Source organism: Euwallacea similis, chromosome 4 (assembly GCF_039881205.1).
Source record: "Euwallacea similis isolate ESF13 chromosome 4, ESF131.1, whole genome shotgun sequence".
In the NCBI taxonomy this organism is placed as follows: Eukaryota; Metazoa; Arthropoda; class Insecta; order Coleoptera; family Curculionidae; genus Euwallacea; species Euwallacea similis.
The window spans coordinates 2,809,696-2,827,965 of NC_089612.1; the positions used below are offsets into that span (position 1 = coordinate 2,809,696).

An 18,270-nucleotide genomic window follows, 5' to 3' on the forward strand; every position below is an offset into this window, starting at 1 on the left:
AAAATCAAAGTACTTTAAATACTAAATTATCGATAGATATTTGAAGGGTAAGAGCTTCAGGCGCAGGTACAGCGACATAAGAAAAAGCAAATTACACGCACTTGAACTGTTCCGAACTATTCCCACGGTGAGAAGGAAAGCGCTTGTTCTATCGATCCCGCGCTCGCGCGTGAATTAGCAGAGTTCCCTACGTCATAGGACAGTAGTTCTAAAATAATCCCCGCGCGGACGTTAACGTCGTTAACGTTCACGTATCATTTAACGGTACAGCGTTGTAAAGTTCGATCCCGTGTTCAGTGTTCTGGGATTTGGGGGGCCCCAAATCGGGGACATGGCCTACTATCACGACAACCTCCAAATAGATTTGTAAGTACTACCTTTCAATTGTTTTATTTTTGTAATCGCCATATAGGTGGGATGTTTTGACTGTGGTATTCTTTAACTCGGGCAAAAATTTTGTGTATTTGGGATATTTTTGTAAACATTAGTTTTGTTTCGCTTCATATTTGTGGATTTCCGAAATTCTTTTTGCGATTTATGATGGAAGAGTAACCGATTTTTTTTTCAAAAAACAATTGAAATAACGACAGAAAACAAACGAGGTTAGACTTTTAACTGTGTGACGTAACCAGAGGCGCGATGGCCATGTTGTTCGGATTTCGTTAAATTACATATAAACTAAATTGCTGACAAAAATAATCGAAACGACACATTTATCAATAAATAATATATTGTCAGTGCTATGTGCAGTAGTAAAATTGAATATGCATTGTTAATTTGAAAGAAATAAAAAAAATCCTAATAAGGACTGCAGAACATTTTTTCCTGTCATATGAGGTGAAGAATAATGTTTCTACATCTATCATGTTCTAATTTTTTTCGAATTTCGACAAATTAACAATATATATTTAATTTCTATTACTTTGTAGAAAATTGAAAAAATAATGGTTATTGAAAATCTTATTAGTTCCAGGTAAATTTGCCGAAATGCCATTAATTGTTAGAGATGTAGACGTAATTAAATCAATTAAACTTTAGCACAAAAAAAGAGAACCTATGAAATTTTCACATAATTTTTTTTACATACCAAAAAACCCTTAAATACATTCAGAGCAATAAATAATATGTAAATGCGACAAGTAAATGAGAATAAAAGCAATAGTCGTGCATTAAAATTTTTTTGTCTTTGACTTTCAAAGATACAGAAAAGGTTTTCTTCAAAAACCATTCCATATCATTGTTTCTGCAAGAAACAGTCTTTCAGACACAATTTGTATTTCCTAGCTACAAGATAATTAAATAATAAAACACAACTTCTCAAAATTACCCTTTAATTTTTTTAATTACAAAGTACATTTATGACAGGGTAAATAATCTTTTAAATAATGAAAATCTGCCACATATGTCCCGAGATATCCACAAAATCTACTAAATGTTCTTACAATGACAGTTCTAAAATAGTCATACTTACCAAATGCAGAAGGTGGAGAATTAATAATTTTATATAGCTTTTTATACCTATAAGATATAAACAAATATTTTTTTTTAGAAGATGAGTGCTCCTCAATAATTGTAGAACAAACGAAATTTCACAATACTTTTCATTTGTAAAAATCAGCCAGACATTACTGAAATACATTACCTCAAAAATTACTAAAAATGCGCCATTTTGACTATTTTTGTGAGTAGTTTGTAATTAAAATGATGAATAAAACATCTTTAAATTCTAGAGATTCAAAAAAGTTTCACCATTTAGGCCCTATTTTGGATGTTTTGGTACAAATAAAAACACAATTTAAATTGACAACCCAGCTCATGAGTAACTTGGTCTTAAATGTCTTATGGATGGGGACCAAACATTAATTTATTTGAACATGTCTTACATGATTCTATCATGTTATTAATTAAGCATTCATTGATGCCCAAAATATAAGTTCTTCATTGTTTAATTAAGTTTGACTTGACTGCAACATTGGGGGAAAGTTACATTGCAGAAACAGTCAATAGAAACAGTAACATTATTTGTTAAAATTTAGTTTTTTAGTAATACCTACATCTATTGAGTAGTAAATTTTGATAGCTCCATTTTCAATTAAAGCAATAAAATGGCCGACCTTTTTAAAGTTGTCCTTGTTTGATTATGCCAGTTTGGATTGTGTCAGAAAGAGATAAATACATATCTCCGCCATTTCAAGTCTTTTAGTCATTGACTACTGTTGTCAATCCAAAATTCTTTAAGGATTTTAAAGTTAATGGGGTCTGGTATTTACCAGCAACTGTCAAAGGATATATTCTGTAATGCAACAATAACCAAGGTATAAGAGAGGTAATATCTAATATTAAACCAATCTGCTCACGTGAATAGTTCTTTAGTTTCGCAGAATGAGCTATCAAAATCTAAACTTGATTCAATTCAATTTTTTTTTATTGCTTTTGTAGCATACCTGAATAGTACTAATTGAGTAATGATCAAAACATTAAGTAATTTCTAGTAAAATCATGAAGCACTGGAGGCGTACCTACTTCAAGGAATATTTGTTCCAAATCCTAAGACTGAACCATATCACTTCTATAATTATAAATGAAATTTGACAACATGGCGTAATATTAAATTTTAAACTTATTTGCACACGTTTTGCTTAAGGCGGAAAGATTTCGGTTGAGGAATGAGATCATCAGAAGGTTAAATTAAAGCAAATATTTAAACAACTAGGCACTACGTTTGAATTCTCCAATGACAGCAAGACCTGTTCCAAAATCCAATATCTACACGTTCGATATTTTATCGTTTTCTCAGAAAATATGGTTTCTAATTCTTTTCATACCTTAAGTAACTTTTTGGCCAATTTCCAAGGCGGTACCACCAATTTCGAGACGTCTGGGACAAGGACTTTTGTGTCCCATTTGCCGAGCCCCTTCTTGCACAAATTTATATTCTTGCAGCTGTCTTGGAACGCGTGCTGTCTGCTCTATGCCCTTCCGCGTGTTGTTCGAGGGAATTCATTGATACTTTCTTATATAGGTACATTCGATTTTTTCTGCTCCTTTGTGTTCCGCCCCAGGGCGAAATCTTGATGGTTTAAGGGTGTTAGTTAACCTTTAGACGATAAAATCACGCTTTTTCCATGAACCAACTAAGAGTCTGGTTACGACCTCCAAAGTTGCTTATTTCTTAAATTACTGAATTTAATGAGTGCTTTGAATACATTGGAAGGCTTCCGTATAATGTGTCTGACGGGCTGAAATCAGGCAGTTGTGCAGGCCATCCGAACCTATGTAACTAAGCCTGCACCTTGTGTTTCGCCATCGGGAGCAGAAAAAATAGCCACCCAAAAAAATTGATTATCGCGATTCGCGTTGCCACCCCATTGTCGGGTGTTATGGCTTGGGGGTGTTTGAACAATATACCAAATGCAGCTGCCCTCCACGATGGTGAACCCGCTTTCAGCGGTCATTGCATTGCGGGCAATCCACTTATAGACACGTGGGGGCACTACCTAATGTATGAATGGAAATTGAACTTGCTAGTTTAATAAGTACCCAGTGAGATGAATGGTTAAGTAGCTTTTTGTGTCATATGTGGGTGGGTGGGTGCAGAGACACATTACGAGGACATGGTCGAGGTGCAAGTACCAGATGGGCAGGTACAAAAGTGCAGAGTTAGCAATTTCAGAATTGTATGATTACAATTGTATTTCTGACATATTAAAATATAAAACATGCTCATTTGACTCCAATTTTCTTGCAATTTTTTCACCTCAGCATTCATAATTCGTGTTTAGTCTTGTCCTTGCCCTATGTAACATTCCACTAGTTGGGGCATCGACAACCAAACTCGTTTTACGGTTGGATTAGAATTATCTAATGAAAAATTCAATGACCACTAATTACTATTCTTCTAATTCGCTAATTCATGCCTCTCTTCCCTCTTTCATACATTTGGATAATTATTACTGGTAGTAGGTAGGCATCTGGCAATTTCAAACCTCCCTAATCATCCCTCTGTTGTCCCAAGTTTTTGCCACATAAGTAACAAAAACTCCACCCCCTCCCGCTTTTTCTCACGTCAAGTTGCAAACTATTTCATAATATAGAAACCTCCCCTCCGCCTTCTCCCTTCACTTCGGGGGAACAAGTTCGTCGTCCCTTGAATAATAAGAATAATTGCATAAGATTTCAAAAATTTCCCACGGAAAGCCCCTTGATAGAGCACAGGTAAGGCCCGGTCTTCATAGAAATTTGAATCGCTGTTTTCTATGGAAATGTGTGCTGCTTGTCTAGGGGTGACTGCACGCTTTTTGGGGTGCCCCTCACCCTTGTTTTCGGTACTCTTCTCGCTTGTCACTTGTGCACTGCATTTTAAGGGTCAGATTTGTTGCTGTCTTTTCTCATGGTCTTCAAGGGTCGGAAAACATTCGACCAATTTAAGTCTCGATGATGGTGAACATCGATATGTGCAAGGGAAACATGGAAAATAACTAACAGCAAAAATAATCTTTTGAAGCCTCTCTTGGTACACAGTCGCATTGGAACCTCTTAAAGCAGTCATATTTCACTGTGATCCTGTTCGTTATGAAATCGTTGACAAGACAATCTTATTGTAACATAAGTCCAGATGGCTGTAAATCCACCACACCGCGACAACTAAATTCTCTCTCTATTTCTCGATAGATTAATTGGCGGCACTAGAAATGGATGTGGCTTTCCAAGTGATGTACAGGAAATAAGGGCAAAATTTTATGACCTCAGGGTGTATTTAACAATTTTACGTCATCTTAAAATATTATCAAGTCAAGATGGCGGCAAATCCGCCATTTTGTCTATCGATATAGGACAAAATGGCAATTCAATGACTGAATCACCCCACCTCACTCGATCAGGCAGTATCTCAAATTAAACTAAATTAACTCAAATCCACACCACGAAACTCGTTCTCAAGCTCGCTCCATCCCTTCCTAGGCCCGCTAATGGCGCGTACACGCACCGAGTTCGTACACACAAGGGGTCATACGGGCCTGGCAGGTGTCCCATATGACTCCCCTTCGTAGGCAGATGGGCCTCCCTTCGTAGTTGCCCTGCGGATCGATGAAAGGGTCTTATTGAAACATGTTATGTATATCTAATCTTGTCTCTGAAGGCAATTAATGAGGATTTCATTCCGATCGTTGTTGTTCGATTTTTGTAAGAGCCCCCTCATTAGGATTTGCGACGTCTTAATTTGGCGCGAAAAAAAAGTGCGTTTTAATTATTAAGTTAAATAATTGGCAGCTGAAAAGCATTCGCAAATATATTGAACATTCCCAGTTGTCGTCTAAAGTAGGTCAGTTGGGGATACGGTATTTTAGGCCTTCATTATCTGGTCATCCTCTTATCGGTAGAGCTTTTTTAAATTCGCATTCACGATGACCCTTCTGACTCCTGCAAACAGTTTATCAGCGTTCAATATTTTAAATATTCCTACTTGCACATCAGGCAAATTTCCGGTTTAATGATTATAACGTTGAAACTAGGTCGATATGATTCTGATGCTCAACACAAAGGGACATTTTTTGGGGTCAAAACCCTTTGAAGAAGGGCTGGAAGAGGGGCGAGAAGCCCCTGGCATTGTCATCTTTGCATACAGCAACTACAAATTATAAACTTAAATAGGAAATGACCCTATTTGATCAAAACTCTTCCTTCGGGCCGGGGTGGGAATTGAAGGAAATGCGTGCAAGACAAAGGAAGGAAGTCTCTTAAAGTGCTGTATACAGGGTTTTAGGTCGGTCAAGCATGTTTCCTTTTCGGATAATTGGTGGAACTACAGGACAGATTCAAGTCAGAAGGGACAAAATCTTGATTTGTTTGTTTGGATGCAGTGAAGCGAAATTGTTGGAAATGGGGAAAATTTGGGGTTGAATTAATGAGGTGGATCTCCCTACAATACTACACATGTTTCAAAATATTATTTACGTAGATTTATTCAAATGAAATTAAACTGAAGAGCAGGAAGTTATTTTGGAATAATCAGTTGAAAATACGTCCTTGGTTTGTACTTCGGACGTCCTATTTGAATCTTGTATATAATTAAAAAGTTTTCTTCCAAATGTAGTCGTAGTACACGACAAGGTAATGAAAAAAAAAACATCTCTTCGTCTGCTATTTTGTGCCATTATTATTGATTTATATCACGATTTCTTTTAAGAAAATCAAGAAATAAATCATGGGTAAATTTAGTCCAATTTTTGCCCAAACAGACCATTTTTAAGCTGAAATAAGTATCGGGCCCTTGGGGCACACCTATAAGCCCTTTTTACCCGCCTTTAGCTTTCGTCTCTGCCTCAAAGTAACAAATTTTTAATCGTCCATCAGCCAACTGTTATAAAGCTCATGCCATGATATAATTATACAGCTATTACCTCCTTTACATCACCTAGTGAAGCAGCTATAATAGCAATTATAACTAGAGATCAATTTCGCCATTTCATATTTATTTTATGAAAATTCGGGGAAAGTTGCCTCGGATAAAATGTCTTATTCGTGAGGTGCAACATATTTATGTACGACTGACTGAATTAAATTTAGGACACTCAGTGAAATCAGCCTGTTTTAATAAAGCTAACGATGATGAGTTTAGAAAACCCCCGCAGTTCCGCCATGTGTTTTCTACTAATCTCGCACCTGTCCCTGCAAGAGGTTGCAGACCTTCCACCACGATATCCACTTTGGACATTAACCTAGGGTACTGTTAAGGCCAAGAACTCGATCAAACGGTTCTCGATAAGGGCATTTTTGCAATTCGCCCTCTTTAATGAGACATCTGGTTATTTCCAGTTCTGCACATCAGTTTTTTCTGCCGTTTACTGCAGGTTTTCTTATGTATTTTTAAAGAGGAAAATGCCCTTATTAATAAACATCAGAAAGCTGTCGTACCCTCCGTGGGTCTCACGTGTAGTGCTAGTAATCCAAGGGGGCCTGTCTGCTTGCACCATATGGCGTGTGTGTATATTTTAGTTGAAGCGTCTTAAAGGCATCTGTTAAGTCTAGTTTTATATTCCGTAAATGTCGTCATTTTAAGACTATGCCTAATCGAGCCGTTTTCACGTTAATTAAAAAACACAACATCACCGCCAAAAGGCTTATAAATTGACATATCGTGTTCTAGCAATGCGGACCTTTAAGGGAGCTACTTCCTGACTGCGTTCCCACGACCCCCTTTGTAATTCTATTTCACGTAATTCCCTTAAAAAACGCTCTGGTCCTTCCGACCTTTCAACCGTACGAATTTTAATAGCGTCTTTAGCACCTTTATAGTTATGTTTTTAAATTATTTATCTGATGGGTTTTTATCTGAAAAACTGGCATTTGGATCCATAATGTAAGGATCCGATAGTACCACAATGGTATAAGTCATTGAACCCTGGACTTATTTAAAGTGGCTTTAGTCAAGGCTAAGTAAACGAATGAAATTGTTTGCTTGAAGATGAATGTGTCTTTAACGACACTAATGGAAAATGTTGTTTCAGGTATAAGAAGGAGGTGGAATCTGAGGAGGAAAATAGCGGAAATGAAGAGTCGGATGAATCTGCTGGCACTGAGGAGTATCAGCAAGTAGGCAAGGGCAAGAAGCTGATTAATAAAGGGAGATGGAGTAAAGATGAGGTATGTATAGTGATGGTAATTTTTATATTTTCGCATTCAAGTTTATAGCAAAACTGATATAAAGCGAAGAGAAAAAATTGTACTCTCTCGATTCAGTCACATTACCTCTTTATGCACTCTTGTATATTTTTAATAAAAAAGGCATCTTATATTATTATGGTTTTATAACCATAATGATTTAATAATTATTGAAATTAAAACTGAAAAATAAATAAATTTTATCATTTTATCAATATGTATGTGGTTGGTGGACGTATCGACTTATCGACGACACTTAATTAAATCAAAGATACCTCACTTAATTTAATTGTTTTTGGTTTATTAATATCTGGGGCGCTTTCCGCTTCTTGTCTTGGAAGCAGTTCGGAGCAGTTCCAAAGCGTAAAAATGACTTATACTTTCCACCACCACTGTACGCGACAACCTTGAAGCGCTCCAATTTTTTGACCCCTCTCACCCTTCGAATACCTACCGATATTTTGGTGTTTGAATTACTTTGGCAAATGTGACATATAATTGTGATTCTTTTTGTAGCGTTTCTATTTCTTTGTTTACTACTTCAAAATAAAAACTTTAAATAAAAAATATCTTTTATAATTTCCATAAGTATTAATAATGTGCCGTTCTCGTCTCAGAAAAAGCCATTTCTATCAGATTCTCAATCCCCCATGGATTTAACGTTCTTGGAGTATGTTACTCAAGTTCTTCATTACAGGGCGAAAGCGCCTCTGAATAGCGCAGAACTTCCATTCCCCAGAGTACAATGGTACAGATTGCCCGAAGCCGCTTGCCAAATGACGTTAAAAATTTCAACCACCCGGGGGGGCTATATGAGCGGGAAAATGATTTTGGTCTCTATTTTCGGAATGCTGATTGAAAATTTGCATATTATCAATTAATTTTTGGTTTTGTATGATTGCACAGTGACATATGACAATGGACGATTCGACATTGTAATATTAGGGATCAATTATAATTAGAAATGAGAATAAGTAGAGGATTTGCCAGCGTTGTCGATTGCCTTAAGGTGAGTGGAATGTTGTTTTCGTGCCGAAACCCCCGTGAATGGAACGAGAAAAGAGGATATTAATTTGAGGTACCACACTCCTAACTAATCACGGACCATATCTGTCTCAGGTCGCGCTACAAGGATAATTACTCGTACTCTGGTCTGTGATATGCAACCCAGACTACACGAATACATTCTACATATATCCACACGCTTTGTTTATTTCTCTATTATTCCAAAAGTAGTACCTTTTCTGAGAGGAATTAGAGAAGGTCAACACCCTTCAGTCTCTAGTACTATAGGCTATATGAAATTAGTTTTTTTAAACAAACGGATCAAGATAAATGACTCAAAAGTAAACCTCAGATATCGGGTGTTAAACAGCCCAATTCGACTGCCTAACATTTGTTTGACACGAAATGTTTGTGTATATTATGTAACTTATTTTCTTTGCCAAAGCAAATACAAATTGAATTATTTTTGTTTTCTTTAGGACACCAAACTTAAACAGTACGTCGAAGAGTACAATGAGAAATGGGATTTGATAGCAGAGCATTTCCCGGATAGATCCGATGTACAGTGCCAGCAGCGCTGGACGAAAGTCGTCAACCCGGAACTGGTCAAAGGGCCATGGACTAAAGAGGTAAGTGAAAACAAACTTTTCTATAAACAAGTGGGGCCCTTAACACTACTAATCCTTACCCGAAAGAATGCACCTGATGGCCGCAGTCTACCTGATGTGGGTGGCTGCAAGGTCGCGTACGGCACGCTCTTTCATAAAAAAAAGGATGACTGGAGAAAGCCCTTTATTGTAGCTAACATTGCTGTATCTAAAGGTATTTAAAAATAGCTTTGCCAGTGTGAACGTTTAAATTTCAAAAGTTAATTCAACTTGGGTGGGGACGCACTCTATCTGGTGTCTGCTCAGATTAAAGATATGAAAACAGGGTTTTCTGTATATATACTTGCCAGGAATTTTAAGCCCTAGAAGCCTTAGAAAACAATTTTCGATCAAATATTAATGATTCAATGATGAAGACTCGGTTTCTACACGTAGCAACTCGTTGAAGTTTGAATGCCATTTTATTTCCTCCCCTTTTTTGGGCTTTCATGCGTGTATATCATGTAAAGAATAAAACAAAGGGCCTCTTGCCTTGGGGATGGGAATATCTCGACCAGTTCCCACAAGCCTAAAGGCACGTCGTCTTTTATTTGCATTATTTATAGTACCATAAACTTAAAGGTAGTCAACAATAATTAAGTCGTAGCGAAGGCAATTTGAGGAAATCCTGCATTATATGGCAACATTGTTTTAGATGGTCAAAAATTTAAACATGTAAAACGCGATGTTAAAAAGACTAAGGATTATAACATTGTTGCCATTTTGTTAAAGAAACCTAAGCTATATTATTGATTTTTAACACAGTTTTTTTAACTTAATTGTCTGTCTTCACGGCTAAGGGGAGTATCTAGTGCTGTAGTAGATGAATTACTATGAGCATTTCAATAGAATTTTGTAACAAGAAATATAATAATGGAACAAGATTTGCCGGACGTTAAAGATTAACAATTGCATCTTTACAATTCAAATTATTGTCGGTACAACTGAAGGATAATATAATGGTTTGATATTACTGGCCGTATGTTATATTCACCGTATTGTTTAGACTAGTGATTGTTATAAAGGTATTTGACATCCTACAGATATCTGTATACATACATATGTATTTACATCCATTAGTTAGAATATCCTAAGGATATTCACTTACCCGACATTGTCGAGTGTTGCTTGTTAAGCAATTGATTCCTCTATAAAGCCGTCCGTATAAAAGCACCTTTATCTAGTAAGATAATTGAAATTTAAAGCTAGAAACTTTTAGACTGACCAACGGTTGTGTGTTGGGTAACAGTCAGCGGTTAAAATTCAAATTCGAAACTCGTTCGCGTACTTGTCTACTCGCGAATAAATTCCCGGCCTTGGCATTGTTTGCTGGGTACCACTGTATGGAATGAATTAATATTATTTAGATTGAATACTATTTTTCTCGGTGACGCATGTTTCTGTGAGGGAATTTCTGCAAAAATGTTTGCAATGCGAAGTTTCCACATCGTTCAAGGAGGTTGTCCCTAATTAAACAGGAAGTTGTAATCAGCCTAAATCGACCGTCAGGCTTCTGTAGGTTCGTGCCATCGCCCAATTTGGTGTAGATTTTTATATGAGAGAAACTTCAACCGATGGCCGAACATTTGTTAAATGCCCAACATGGGAATGGTATTGCACTGGTCAGGATTTTTCAAAGTTGAATAACAATTGTGGGAGAGCTAGCCAAGCGTGAAAATTTTTAAAGTAAAGGGTGTTGTGTTTTTTTTTCACAGGAAGACGAGAAAGTAATCGAACTGGTGAACAAGTACGGAGCTAAAAAATGGACTCTAATAGCGCGTCACCTCAAAGGGAGGATCGGGAAGCAGTGCCGGGAGAGGTGGCACAACCATTTGAACCCCAAAATCAAGAAATCCGCCTGGACAGAGCAGGAGGATGAAATTATTTATCAGGCACACCAGGTCTTAGGCAACCAGTGGGCCAGGATTGCCAAATTGTTGCCTGGTAATGATCCATTAAACCGAATGATCTAAGAGAATTGGATGTAATCAATTGCCGACATTTTACTAAAAGTGAGGCAATTTTTTGTTGTCGGAGATTTGTTGTGAGCAGGCGCAATCGACACAAATAAGACGTGAAAGGTTATGTTTATAACAATTCCTCCTATTTTATCGCCATATATTAATTACACGTTTGTCAAAAAAGGATCTAAAACCTGCAAAAAAATGATACTACGTCCAGTTTTTCTAGCTCGATAATTGACTAAATCTGTGTTTCTATAGTTTCACACCACTATTATGGTGTTCTATCGTTTGATTTTGGCTACAGGAAGAACTGATAATGCCATCAAAAACCATTGGAATTCGACCATGCGTCGGCGCTACGAGAACGTGGATCCCGATGGCAGGAAAGGGAGACACAGGAAAAACCAACAACGTCAAGTGGACGTCAGCAGTTTCACCAACCTGCGCATTTCCAACCATCGCAGGTCGCTAGAGCCTACTAAGCAGGAAAAAGAGGTTTATAGCAACGAGGTAGATATAATTAATAATTGTTGTGTTACATGGCACGGAATATTAGATATAAATTTAAAAATTTTATACATTTTTGAGTCTAAGACTTTAAACTTTTTTGAAGCAGCAGGAATGGATCGAAACGTGTGACCAGGGCAGTAATCAATCGAGTGCTGGCTACTCGGTAGGTGGTCCTACGCCTTCACCTAGCCCTCTGCCCTGTGGAAACGGATTTGAGCGTCTAGAACTTTCCCCTCAGGCCACTGCCATAGCTGAGACGCACAGCTATGCTCGAAGCTACCCCACCGAACAGCAGTCCCCAGTTAAACTAACGCCTCTCACTGAAGAGGCCATTTCTGATTTCGATATGGATTTGTTCAATTCGCCCTCGGTCAGCCCTTTGAAGAACAACAACAAGCAACTTATCAGAAATGGTACGTATTTTTCCATTTTTCATTTATGCTTTATGCTCTTTGCAAACTGGACCCGCTTGAACTCCTAGCTTGAATACATTATCAATACTAATCTATCGTACTTACCAATTATAATTACACAACCTTTTTTCTACTCGATCAATTTTTACAGTGGTAAATCATCAAACCAACGCCTACCAGCAGCAGCAAATCCAAGCGATGCAATCCCGCGCCTCGACGCCCTCAATTCTTCGAAGAGGGGCGCGATCGCGACGTAGGCGCGACAGCGAGGAACAGCCCCAAGTAGATCACGCGTACTCCAATAGTGAGTCGGGGCCAAATCACGACTTAGGAATGATGTTCGAGGGCGGCAAACCTACCATTTTCAGTCCTATACGGGGTAGTAGCAGCGGTATTTCTCCGATGAAGCAGCTGCCCTTCAGCCCTTCGCAGTTTTTGAACAGCCCCTGTGTGGCCAATCTAGGGTTTGATGTAGCCATGTCCTCCACTCCAGTGAAGAAAGAACTTGTTTGTGGAGGTAGACCTCAAACTCCACACAAACAGGTTAGAGTTAATTTTCTTTGTCGAAATAGATACCTAAAAAATATGTGTATATGTATGTACTATACCGGGTGTTCTTTTCACAAAAGTCATCTGCCGGATTTCAGAAACTACAAAACTTTTACATAAACGCTCTAAGACACTGAGCTTTTGCATGAAGAAACAATGAAACGTTGGTTGACTGATTAATTCACTTTCGTTATAGACATCAACCGACTATAGTCCTTTAAACACCCCGAAAAGCAACCATCAATTTAAGCAAGACGCTGTGGAATCGTGTTCGGAGGTAATAACTCCAAACAAACGAGGTTTCGTCCTCAGCGGGGATACGCCTAGAACGCCGACGCCTTTTAAGAAAGCCTTAGCCGACCTAGAGAAGAAATCTGGACCCATCACGCACTTGCCGGACACTCCTTCTTCGCGTTTAGAGGACATCACGGAGATTATGAAAAAGGACCAAGACAGTTCGCAGTACGAGACTGACACCAGTGTTGCTACCTCTGCTGCAGTGAGTGAATTCATCAAATGTGTTGTAAAGCAAAGTTGCCATTTGAAATTTTCCAGAACGATAGCGGATACATGACTGCGAAAAGGAAGTCCAGCAACGTCTTCTTTGGCAAAGAAAACGTTCTTCCAAATAAGAAAGTCAGGAAGGCCTTAGCTCCCTCTTGGGCTTCTACATCTGTATCCTCCTGCATGTCTTCCGATGTGTCTTTTGCAGTCGAAACTCCGGTAAATTTCTGGAAATCATGTTTTTGAAAAAGCTAAAGTGTTGGTCGATGTATACATACACTTTTTTCATTCTTTTACAGCAAAAAATTTCTTATTATTTTTATACTTTTCTTCTTTTAGAGTAAGTGCCTGATAGAAGACACCTCGATGCTTTTCAGTACACCGCCCTCGCTGATGAAAGATTCCCTGGGCGTAGCCGCATTGGAGTACTCGACCGCCTCTAACAGCATGTTGAAGGTACATCACGGGTGGTTCAACTACCCATCCTAATTTCCGCTACTAACCCCACTTTTTGTTTGTTTGCGTTGCGCAATCATGGTCTGTTTCGACCAGGAAAAATTTCGCTTTTCTGTATTGTTGTGTTGCCGGTGCCATGCGCTTGTAAAAAGTGTTTGTTTTCACTAATTTACGTCCAGTTTAGACGCGTTTTTTAAAGGTTTCTAGAACCAAAAGATAAAAAAAAACTCACAGTAGGCGGTGAACAATATCAGATATCTGTTCTTTTATTTTATTTAGGAATAACACTTCACGCGCAAATAAGGATTATTAGAATGGAGGAATTGTATTATTCTCAGTTAAAACTAGCTGAGAATAAGTCACCTTTTTTTACGGGCTCGAACACAAAACCCCTTTTTTCGATGAGAAATCTGATCGAATTTATCTAAGACACGCTTCAGATGTTTCAACGCCTATTTGAAGTTTTTTTTTAATGATCATCTTTTACTACAGCCACGCATTCTAGTCGATGCTTATTACCTGTAATGAGCATTCAGAGTCACCAAAGTGTGCAGATAATTGCAAAAAGCTGACAAGTAGTTTTTTCTAATGCCTATCTTTTGAAAAAAAAAATGAATCTGATGATATACCAAAATGAAATTTATAGTCACCTAGAGAGTGTTGAATGTACAAAAATCAAACCTACTATTATGTAACTGAAGTGGCCAAAAACCATTCTTCATGCTAATTACAGAAAAATTCATTTTCTTCTAGTGTATTTAAAATGTCGTCATATTTAAGAAATAAATAATGGACTCTATAAATTAACTTGCTAGTGCTTTAAATCCATATACAAACGGAAGGAACCGTTAGGTTTTACCATTACAATTACCAAATAATTAACCCTTTTAATGGGATAATTGATTTTTTGAAATAATCCTTTTGTTATATTCTGTAAAGAGATTTTTTACATTTGTAAAACGTTATTGTACCCATGTTTTAACGAGGTTCCAAAATCTTACCAAAGACACAAGGTTTAGTCAACCGAGTGGTGTATATCAACATGGCCGTTTATATACAGTATAACCCTTCAAATAATCTTCTTACAGAAATAGTACAAACCCCACATATTTTAGCTGTTTTTAAGAGCTTGTATTTAGCGAACATTTTTGTTGATTTCCATGAATAAAAATGGTTCTGAAAGTCCGTTTCTTTTAAAATAATTGACTAACTCTCATCATGAGATAACTTTTTCTTAATGCCATTCAGGGTAAAAAAAATATCATGAAAAATTGTTAATTACCCACTTCTCCCGTATTGGGACTATTTCTGAACTGCCGTTGTATTGTATGTCATTACTTGATTGGTTAATATCTAGCAACGTGTCTGGTAAATTTTCCTTTTTTCGACAATTAAAGAAATTATAGATTTTTTGGAAATTTCTTTGTCAAAAAATAGTATCGACACTAAAGGAATTTTGAAAAAGGTGATAGCTGAGTAAAATGCCTTTATCAACTCCAATTTTTTACTTTTTTTTTGTTATTTTTAGCATATATTAAATCTGAAAATAATTTAGATTCAACCTGTTTTGTCTATTTCCGGCATTAAAAATTACTTGTCCCTTTTCGTAATAACATCTACTAAAATAGCCAAATATGTATATTTTTTTAAATAATACTTATGCTCAAGTTTCCAACATTCCATTCAAGATTAGGTTTACTTATACATTACATTTGCAAAACGAACTAGCATATAGACAAATCGATGTCTATCAAACCGAATCTTCAACAATTTTCTGGAACATTAAGTCGGTTTTTTATGTTTTTTTATATTTTGTTTGTTATTTGTGTTGTTGATAGAGCGCAATTTGTATATAAAAACATTACATAAAATATTCTAGGATGATTTTTTAGTACATAAAGTAGTTCGTACTACCCTGTGTCCTTAAACCAAAGCTTAATTATTTGCCTTGACCAAGTCGGGCCTTATTTATTTTCTCTTCGAATCTATATACATATTCGCTAAATTTGTTTTATTTTTATAAACTTGCCATCAGTACCTATATCCTAGAATATCACCCCGTTTACCCCCATAACGCGTTACCAAAAGATTGTTATATTATGTGCTCCCCTTACGTACATTATTTGCACTATAAGAATATTTTCATACGTCTTGAAAAATTTTTTATTTAGTATTATTATTCTTGTTGCACTATTTTTGTTTACTTTTAGATTAAATTATGTGAGAGCCTCCTCGATTTTGGCTTTAGTTTAAGGTTTTTTTTGTACGTCTAATGGCTGCTAAATGTGTGATTCGTTTTCAAAATTTTACTATTCACATATGTCGTGTAAATTAAGAAATACCTTTATTTTGTTATTTTGCATGCTTCTTAACGGAACTTTTGCCTTTGACCCATAATTTAACATGATATTATTAACTAAGGCCTTCTTACCACCACGTGCATGACCCTTTTTTAATTTTTAGTGTTCTAAGGTTCCTAGACGTTGAATCACTAAATTCCGCTTTATTAACAGCTAACTGAATTTTAATACTAACCATAATTAACCGAATGAATTTAGTGGTTCAAAGCACCATTAGCTTATACTTACTTAATACGTACTTAAAACGATTTGTGTACCTTTGTATATAGAAGAGAAAAGCAAAATAAAGGTATTTTGAAAATTGCATTGCATTGTTTTTGTTTCAGCTTTTTCCTTTTTTTTTTGTAGTGGTCTGTTGAAAGCGGCTTTCAAAGCTCAATTAATAATACAGAAATTTTGAAAAATTTGCAGTTATATATTGAATGTCAACAACTTTCGTAAATGGCAACACGGCGTTGCTCATTTGTCAATCTGTAATGACCGTTCGGTCCAACCAGCATATGAGTGCGACAAAGACAACATGCCGCTAACGGCTGTAAGGCACTTTCCTGGAGAATTTGATAATTTTAATGGGAAAAATTCAGTATTATTTTGTTTGTGCCGCAATATAACAATTATATTTTTTTTAATAGTTTTTTCTTGTGTTGGTGTTGTTGTGTGCAAATAATCCTTGTATCCTTCAGCTTGCTTGCTCCAAGTCGTCTCCGGGGCATCGCACCTCTGCAGCCAAATGCATCACTTTCGAGGAGACGATATCCAAGACTCCCAAGGTGAGACCCGCTTCAATTCACTGTCTAATCGGATGTGGGAAGTCTCTGGGATTAATGTAGTGTGGTGGAATATTTATGTACAGTAGTTAGAAAGGGTTTTTAGCATTATTTTTTTTATAACAAGGACAACCAAACAGCGACGTAAAAAGAAATAATAATCTTCTCTGTCTGGTTTTACTTGACTCTTGAAAATTTTATTCTGTTTTTAAGATCGACAGCTCGTGGGCAATTATTGCATGCGGACGGACGCAGGACCAGCTAGACCTGACTGAAAAGGCGCACCGATTCCTCAAGAGCAACGGTCTAAAACCGCGCTCTCTTCATTTTTAATAGTTAATTTTTTGTACATTTCAGTATATTTTAGATTTGAATTCGTTTTTCGAAGCGTCACAGTATTACCTGGACACTTGTAATGGACAGGGCAAATACTATGAAGGAGATTATACATATATGGGTTTAGGTTGCCAAAAATGCGATTGCGCAACAGATATTTTAATCATTCTCTTAGCCCGGAGCTGAATAGAAAATAGACAAAACGCATCACATCAGTTTGTGATGACTCAATTTAAGAGAGTGACTCGATTGAGTGAGTCGATTCTTTCCAGTTCCGGGTTGTTGGTGTTAGTTTAATTGTAAATTCGTTTATATTTTAACTATTTATATTTAATTGCGTATTACGTTACTATTTATTATGTGTTCTATAAAATACTAAAAACAAATAAAAAATCTAAAATAGTGTGTAAAGTAGTGCGTTGTATGAGAACATTTAGCTTTAAAGTGTTTTTCAGTACAAATAGCTCAGAATCGAGCATAAATCTGTCGTGGTTTGTTTGAATTAGGATTAATGTTTTTACTGTAATAGATCTATGACATACCTATCGCAAATATATTCTAGTTACAGCTGTCTGTAAGCAGCGTAAATACTATATTTTATGTTGAAATAGTAATAATAATGTAAGTTTTGCCGCAAAGGCTATTTTAAATATCCAATAAAGAACGATAATTTATGACCTAAAACAATAATCGAGAGTTTTAACGGAGAAATACGAAGAACGTGGCATTGTCTCACTACTTTAGCTTGACTTTCATTGATGAAAAAACTATATTTTACTACTGATTCTTAAGCATTTTTTGACATGCCGGTTTCAAAATAGAAAGTTAATTGTCCTATTTTTATTTAAAATGCTTTGCATCTTTAGATTTAATTTGTGAACTTATACACTATTAAAATACGTCATTTATTAGTATTTAAAGAGGAACGGTGGAATTTGCCTGTGCGATTTAGCTTGAGCCAGTTTCTTGTTTGCTGTGAATCGTTGGCGTGGTATTTACGATCTGTAGACACAATATCGTTAGGTACCTACCAAACATTACAGTAGATAGAGATCTTGCATGTTTGAATTATCTAATCTCTATAGTGCGAGAGAACAAAG

The 18,270-nt window shown here is 36.6% G+C and overlaps 1 protein-coding gene across 3 annotated transcripts; it reads left to right on the forward strand.

Annotated features, from left to right (window-relative positions):
* Positions 1 to 183: 183 nt before the first annotated feature.
* Myb (proto-oncogene like protein Myb) lies at positions 184 to 17,882 on the forward strand. 3 transcript variants are annotated; one of them, XM_066388790.1, is made up of 12 exons: positions 184 to 366; positions 7,506 to 7,641; positions 9,144 to 9,293; positions 11,027 to 11,255; positions 11,580 to 11,785; positions 11,889 to 12,198; positions 12,350 to 12,741; positions 12,944 to 13,246; positions 13,303 to 13,470; positions 13,591 to 13,707; positions 16,751 to 16,837; positions 17,048 to 17,881. In XM_066388790.1, exons 1-12 carry the CDS (start codon positions 332 to 334, stop codon positions 17,165 to 17,167), a joined length of 2,253 nt encoding a protein of 750 aa, XP_066244887.1. In that variant the 5' UTR covers positions 184 to 331; the 3' UTR covers positions 17,168 to 17,881. The 3 variants fall into 3 exon arrangements, with proteins under 3 accessions (XP_066244887.1, XP_066244889.1, XP_066244890.1); XM_066388792.1 differs by having other exon boundaries at positions 11,892 to 12,198; XM_066388793.1 differs by lacking the exon at positions 16,751 to 16,837 and having other exon boundaries at positions 17,048 to 17,882.
* The last annotated feature ends 388 nt before the right edge of the window (positions 17,883 to 18,270 follow it).

Excerpts from the sequence above, each read along its gene's own strand:
- Myb (XM_066388790.1), top strand. The coding sequence starts at position 332 with ATGGCCTACTATCACGACAACCTCCAAATAGATTT. Across the intron at positions 367-7,505 it reads GACAACCTCCAAATAGATTT|GTATAAGAAGGAGGTGGAAT; the intron begins GTAAGTACTACC and ends ATGTTGTTTCAG. Across the intron at positions 13,471-13,590 it reads CTTTTGCAGTCGAAACTCCG|AGTAAGTGCCTGATAGAAGA; the intron begins GTAAATTTCTGG and ends TTCTTCTTTTAG.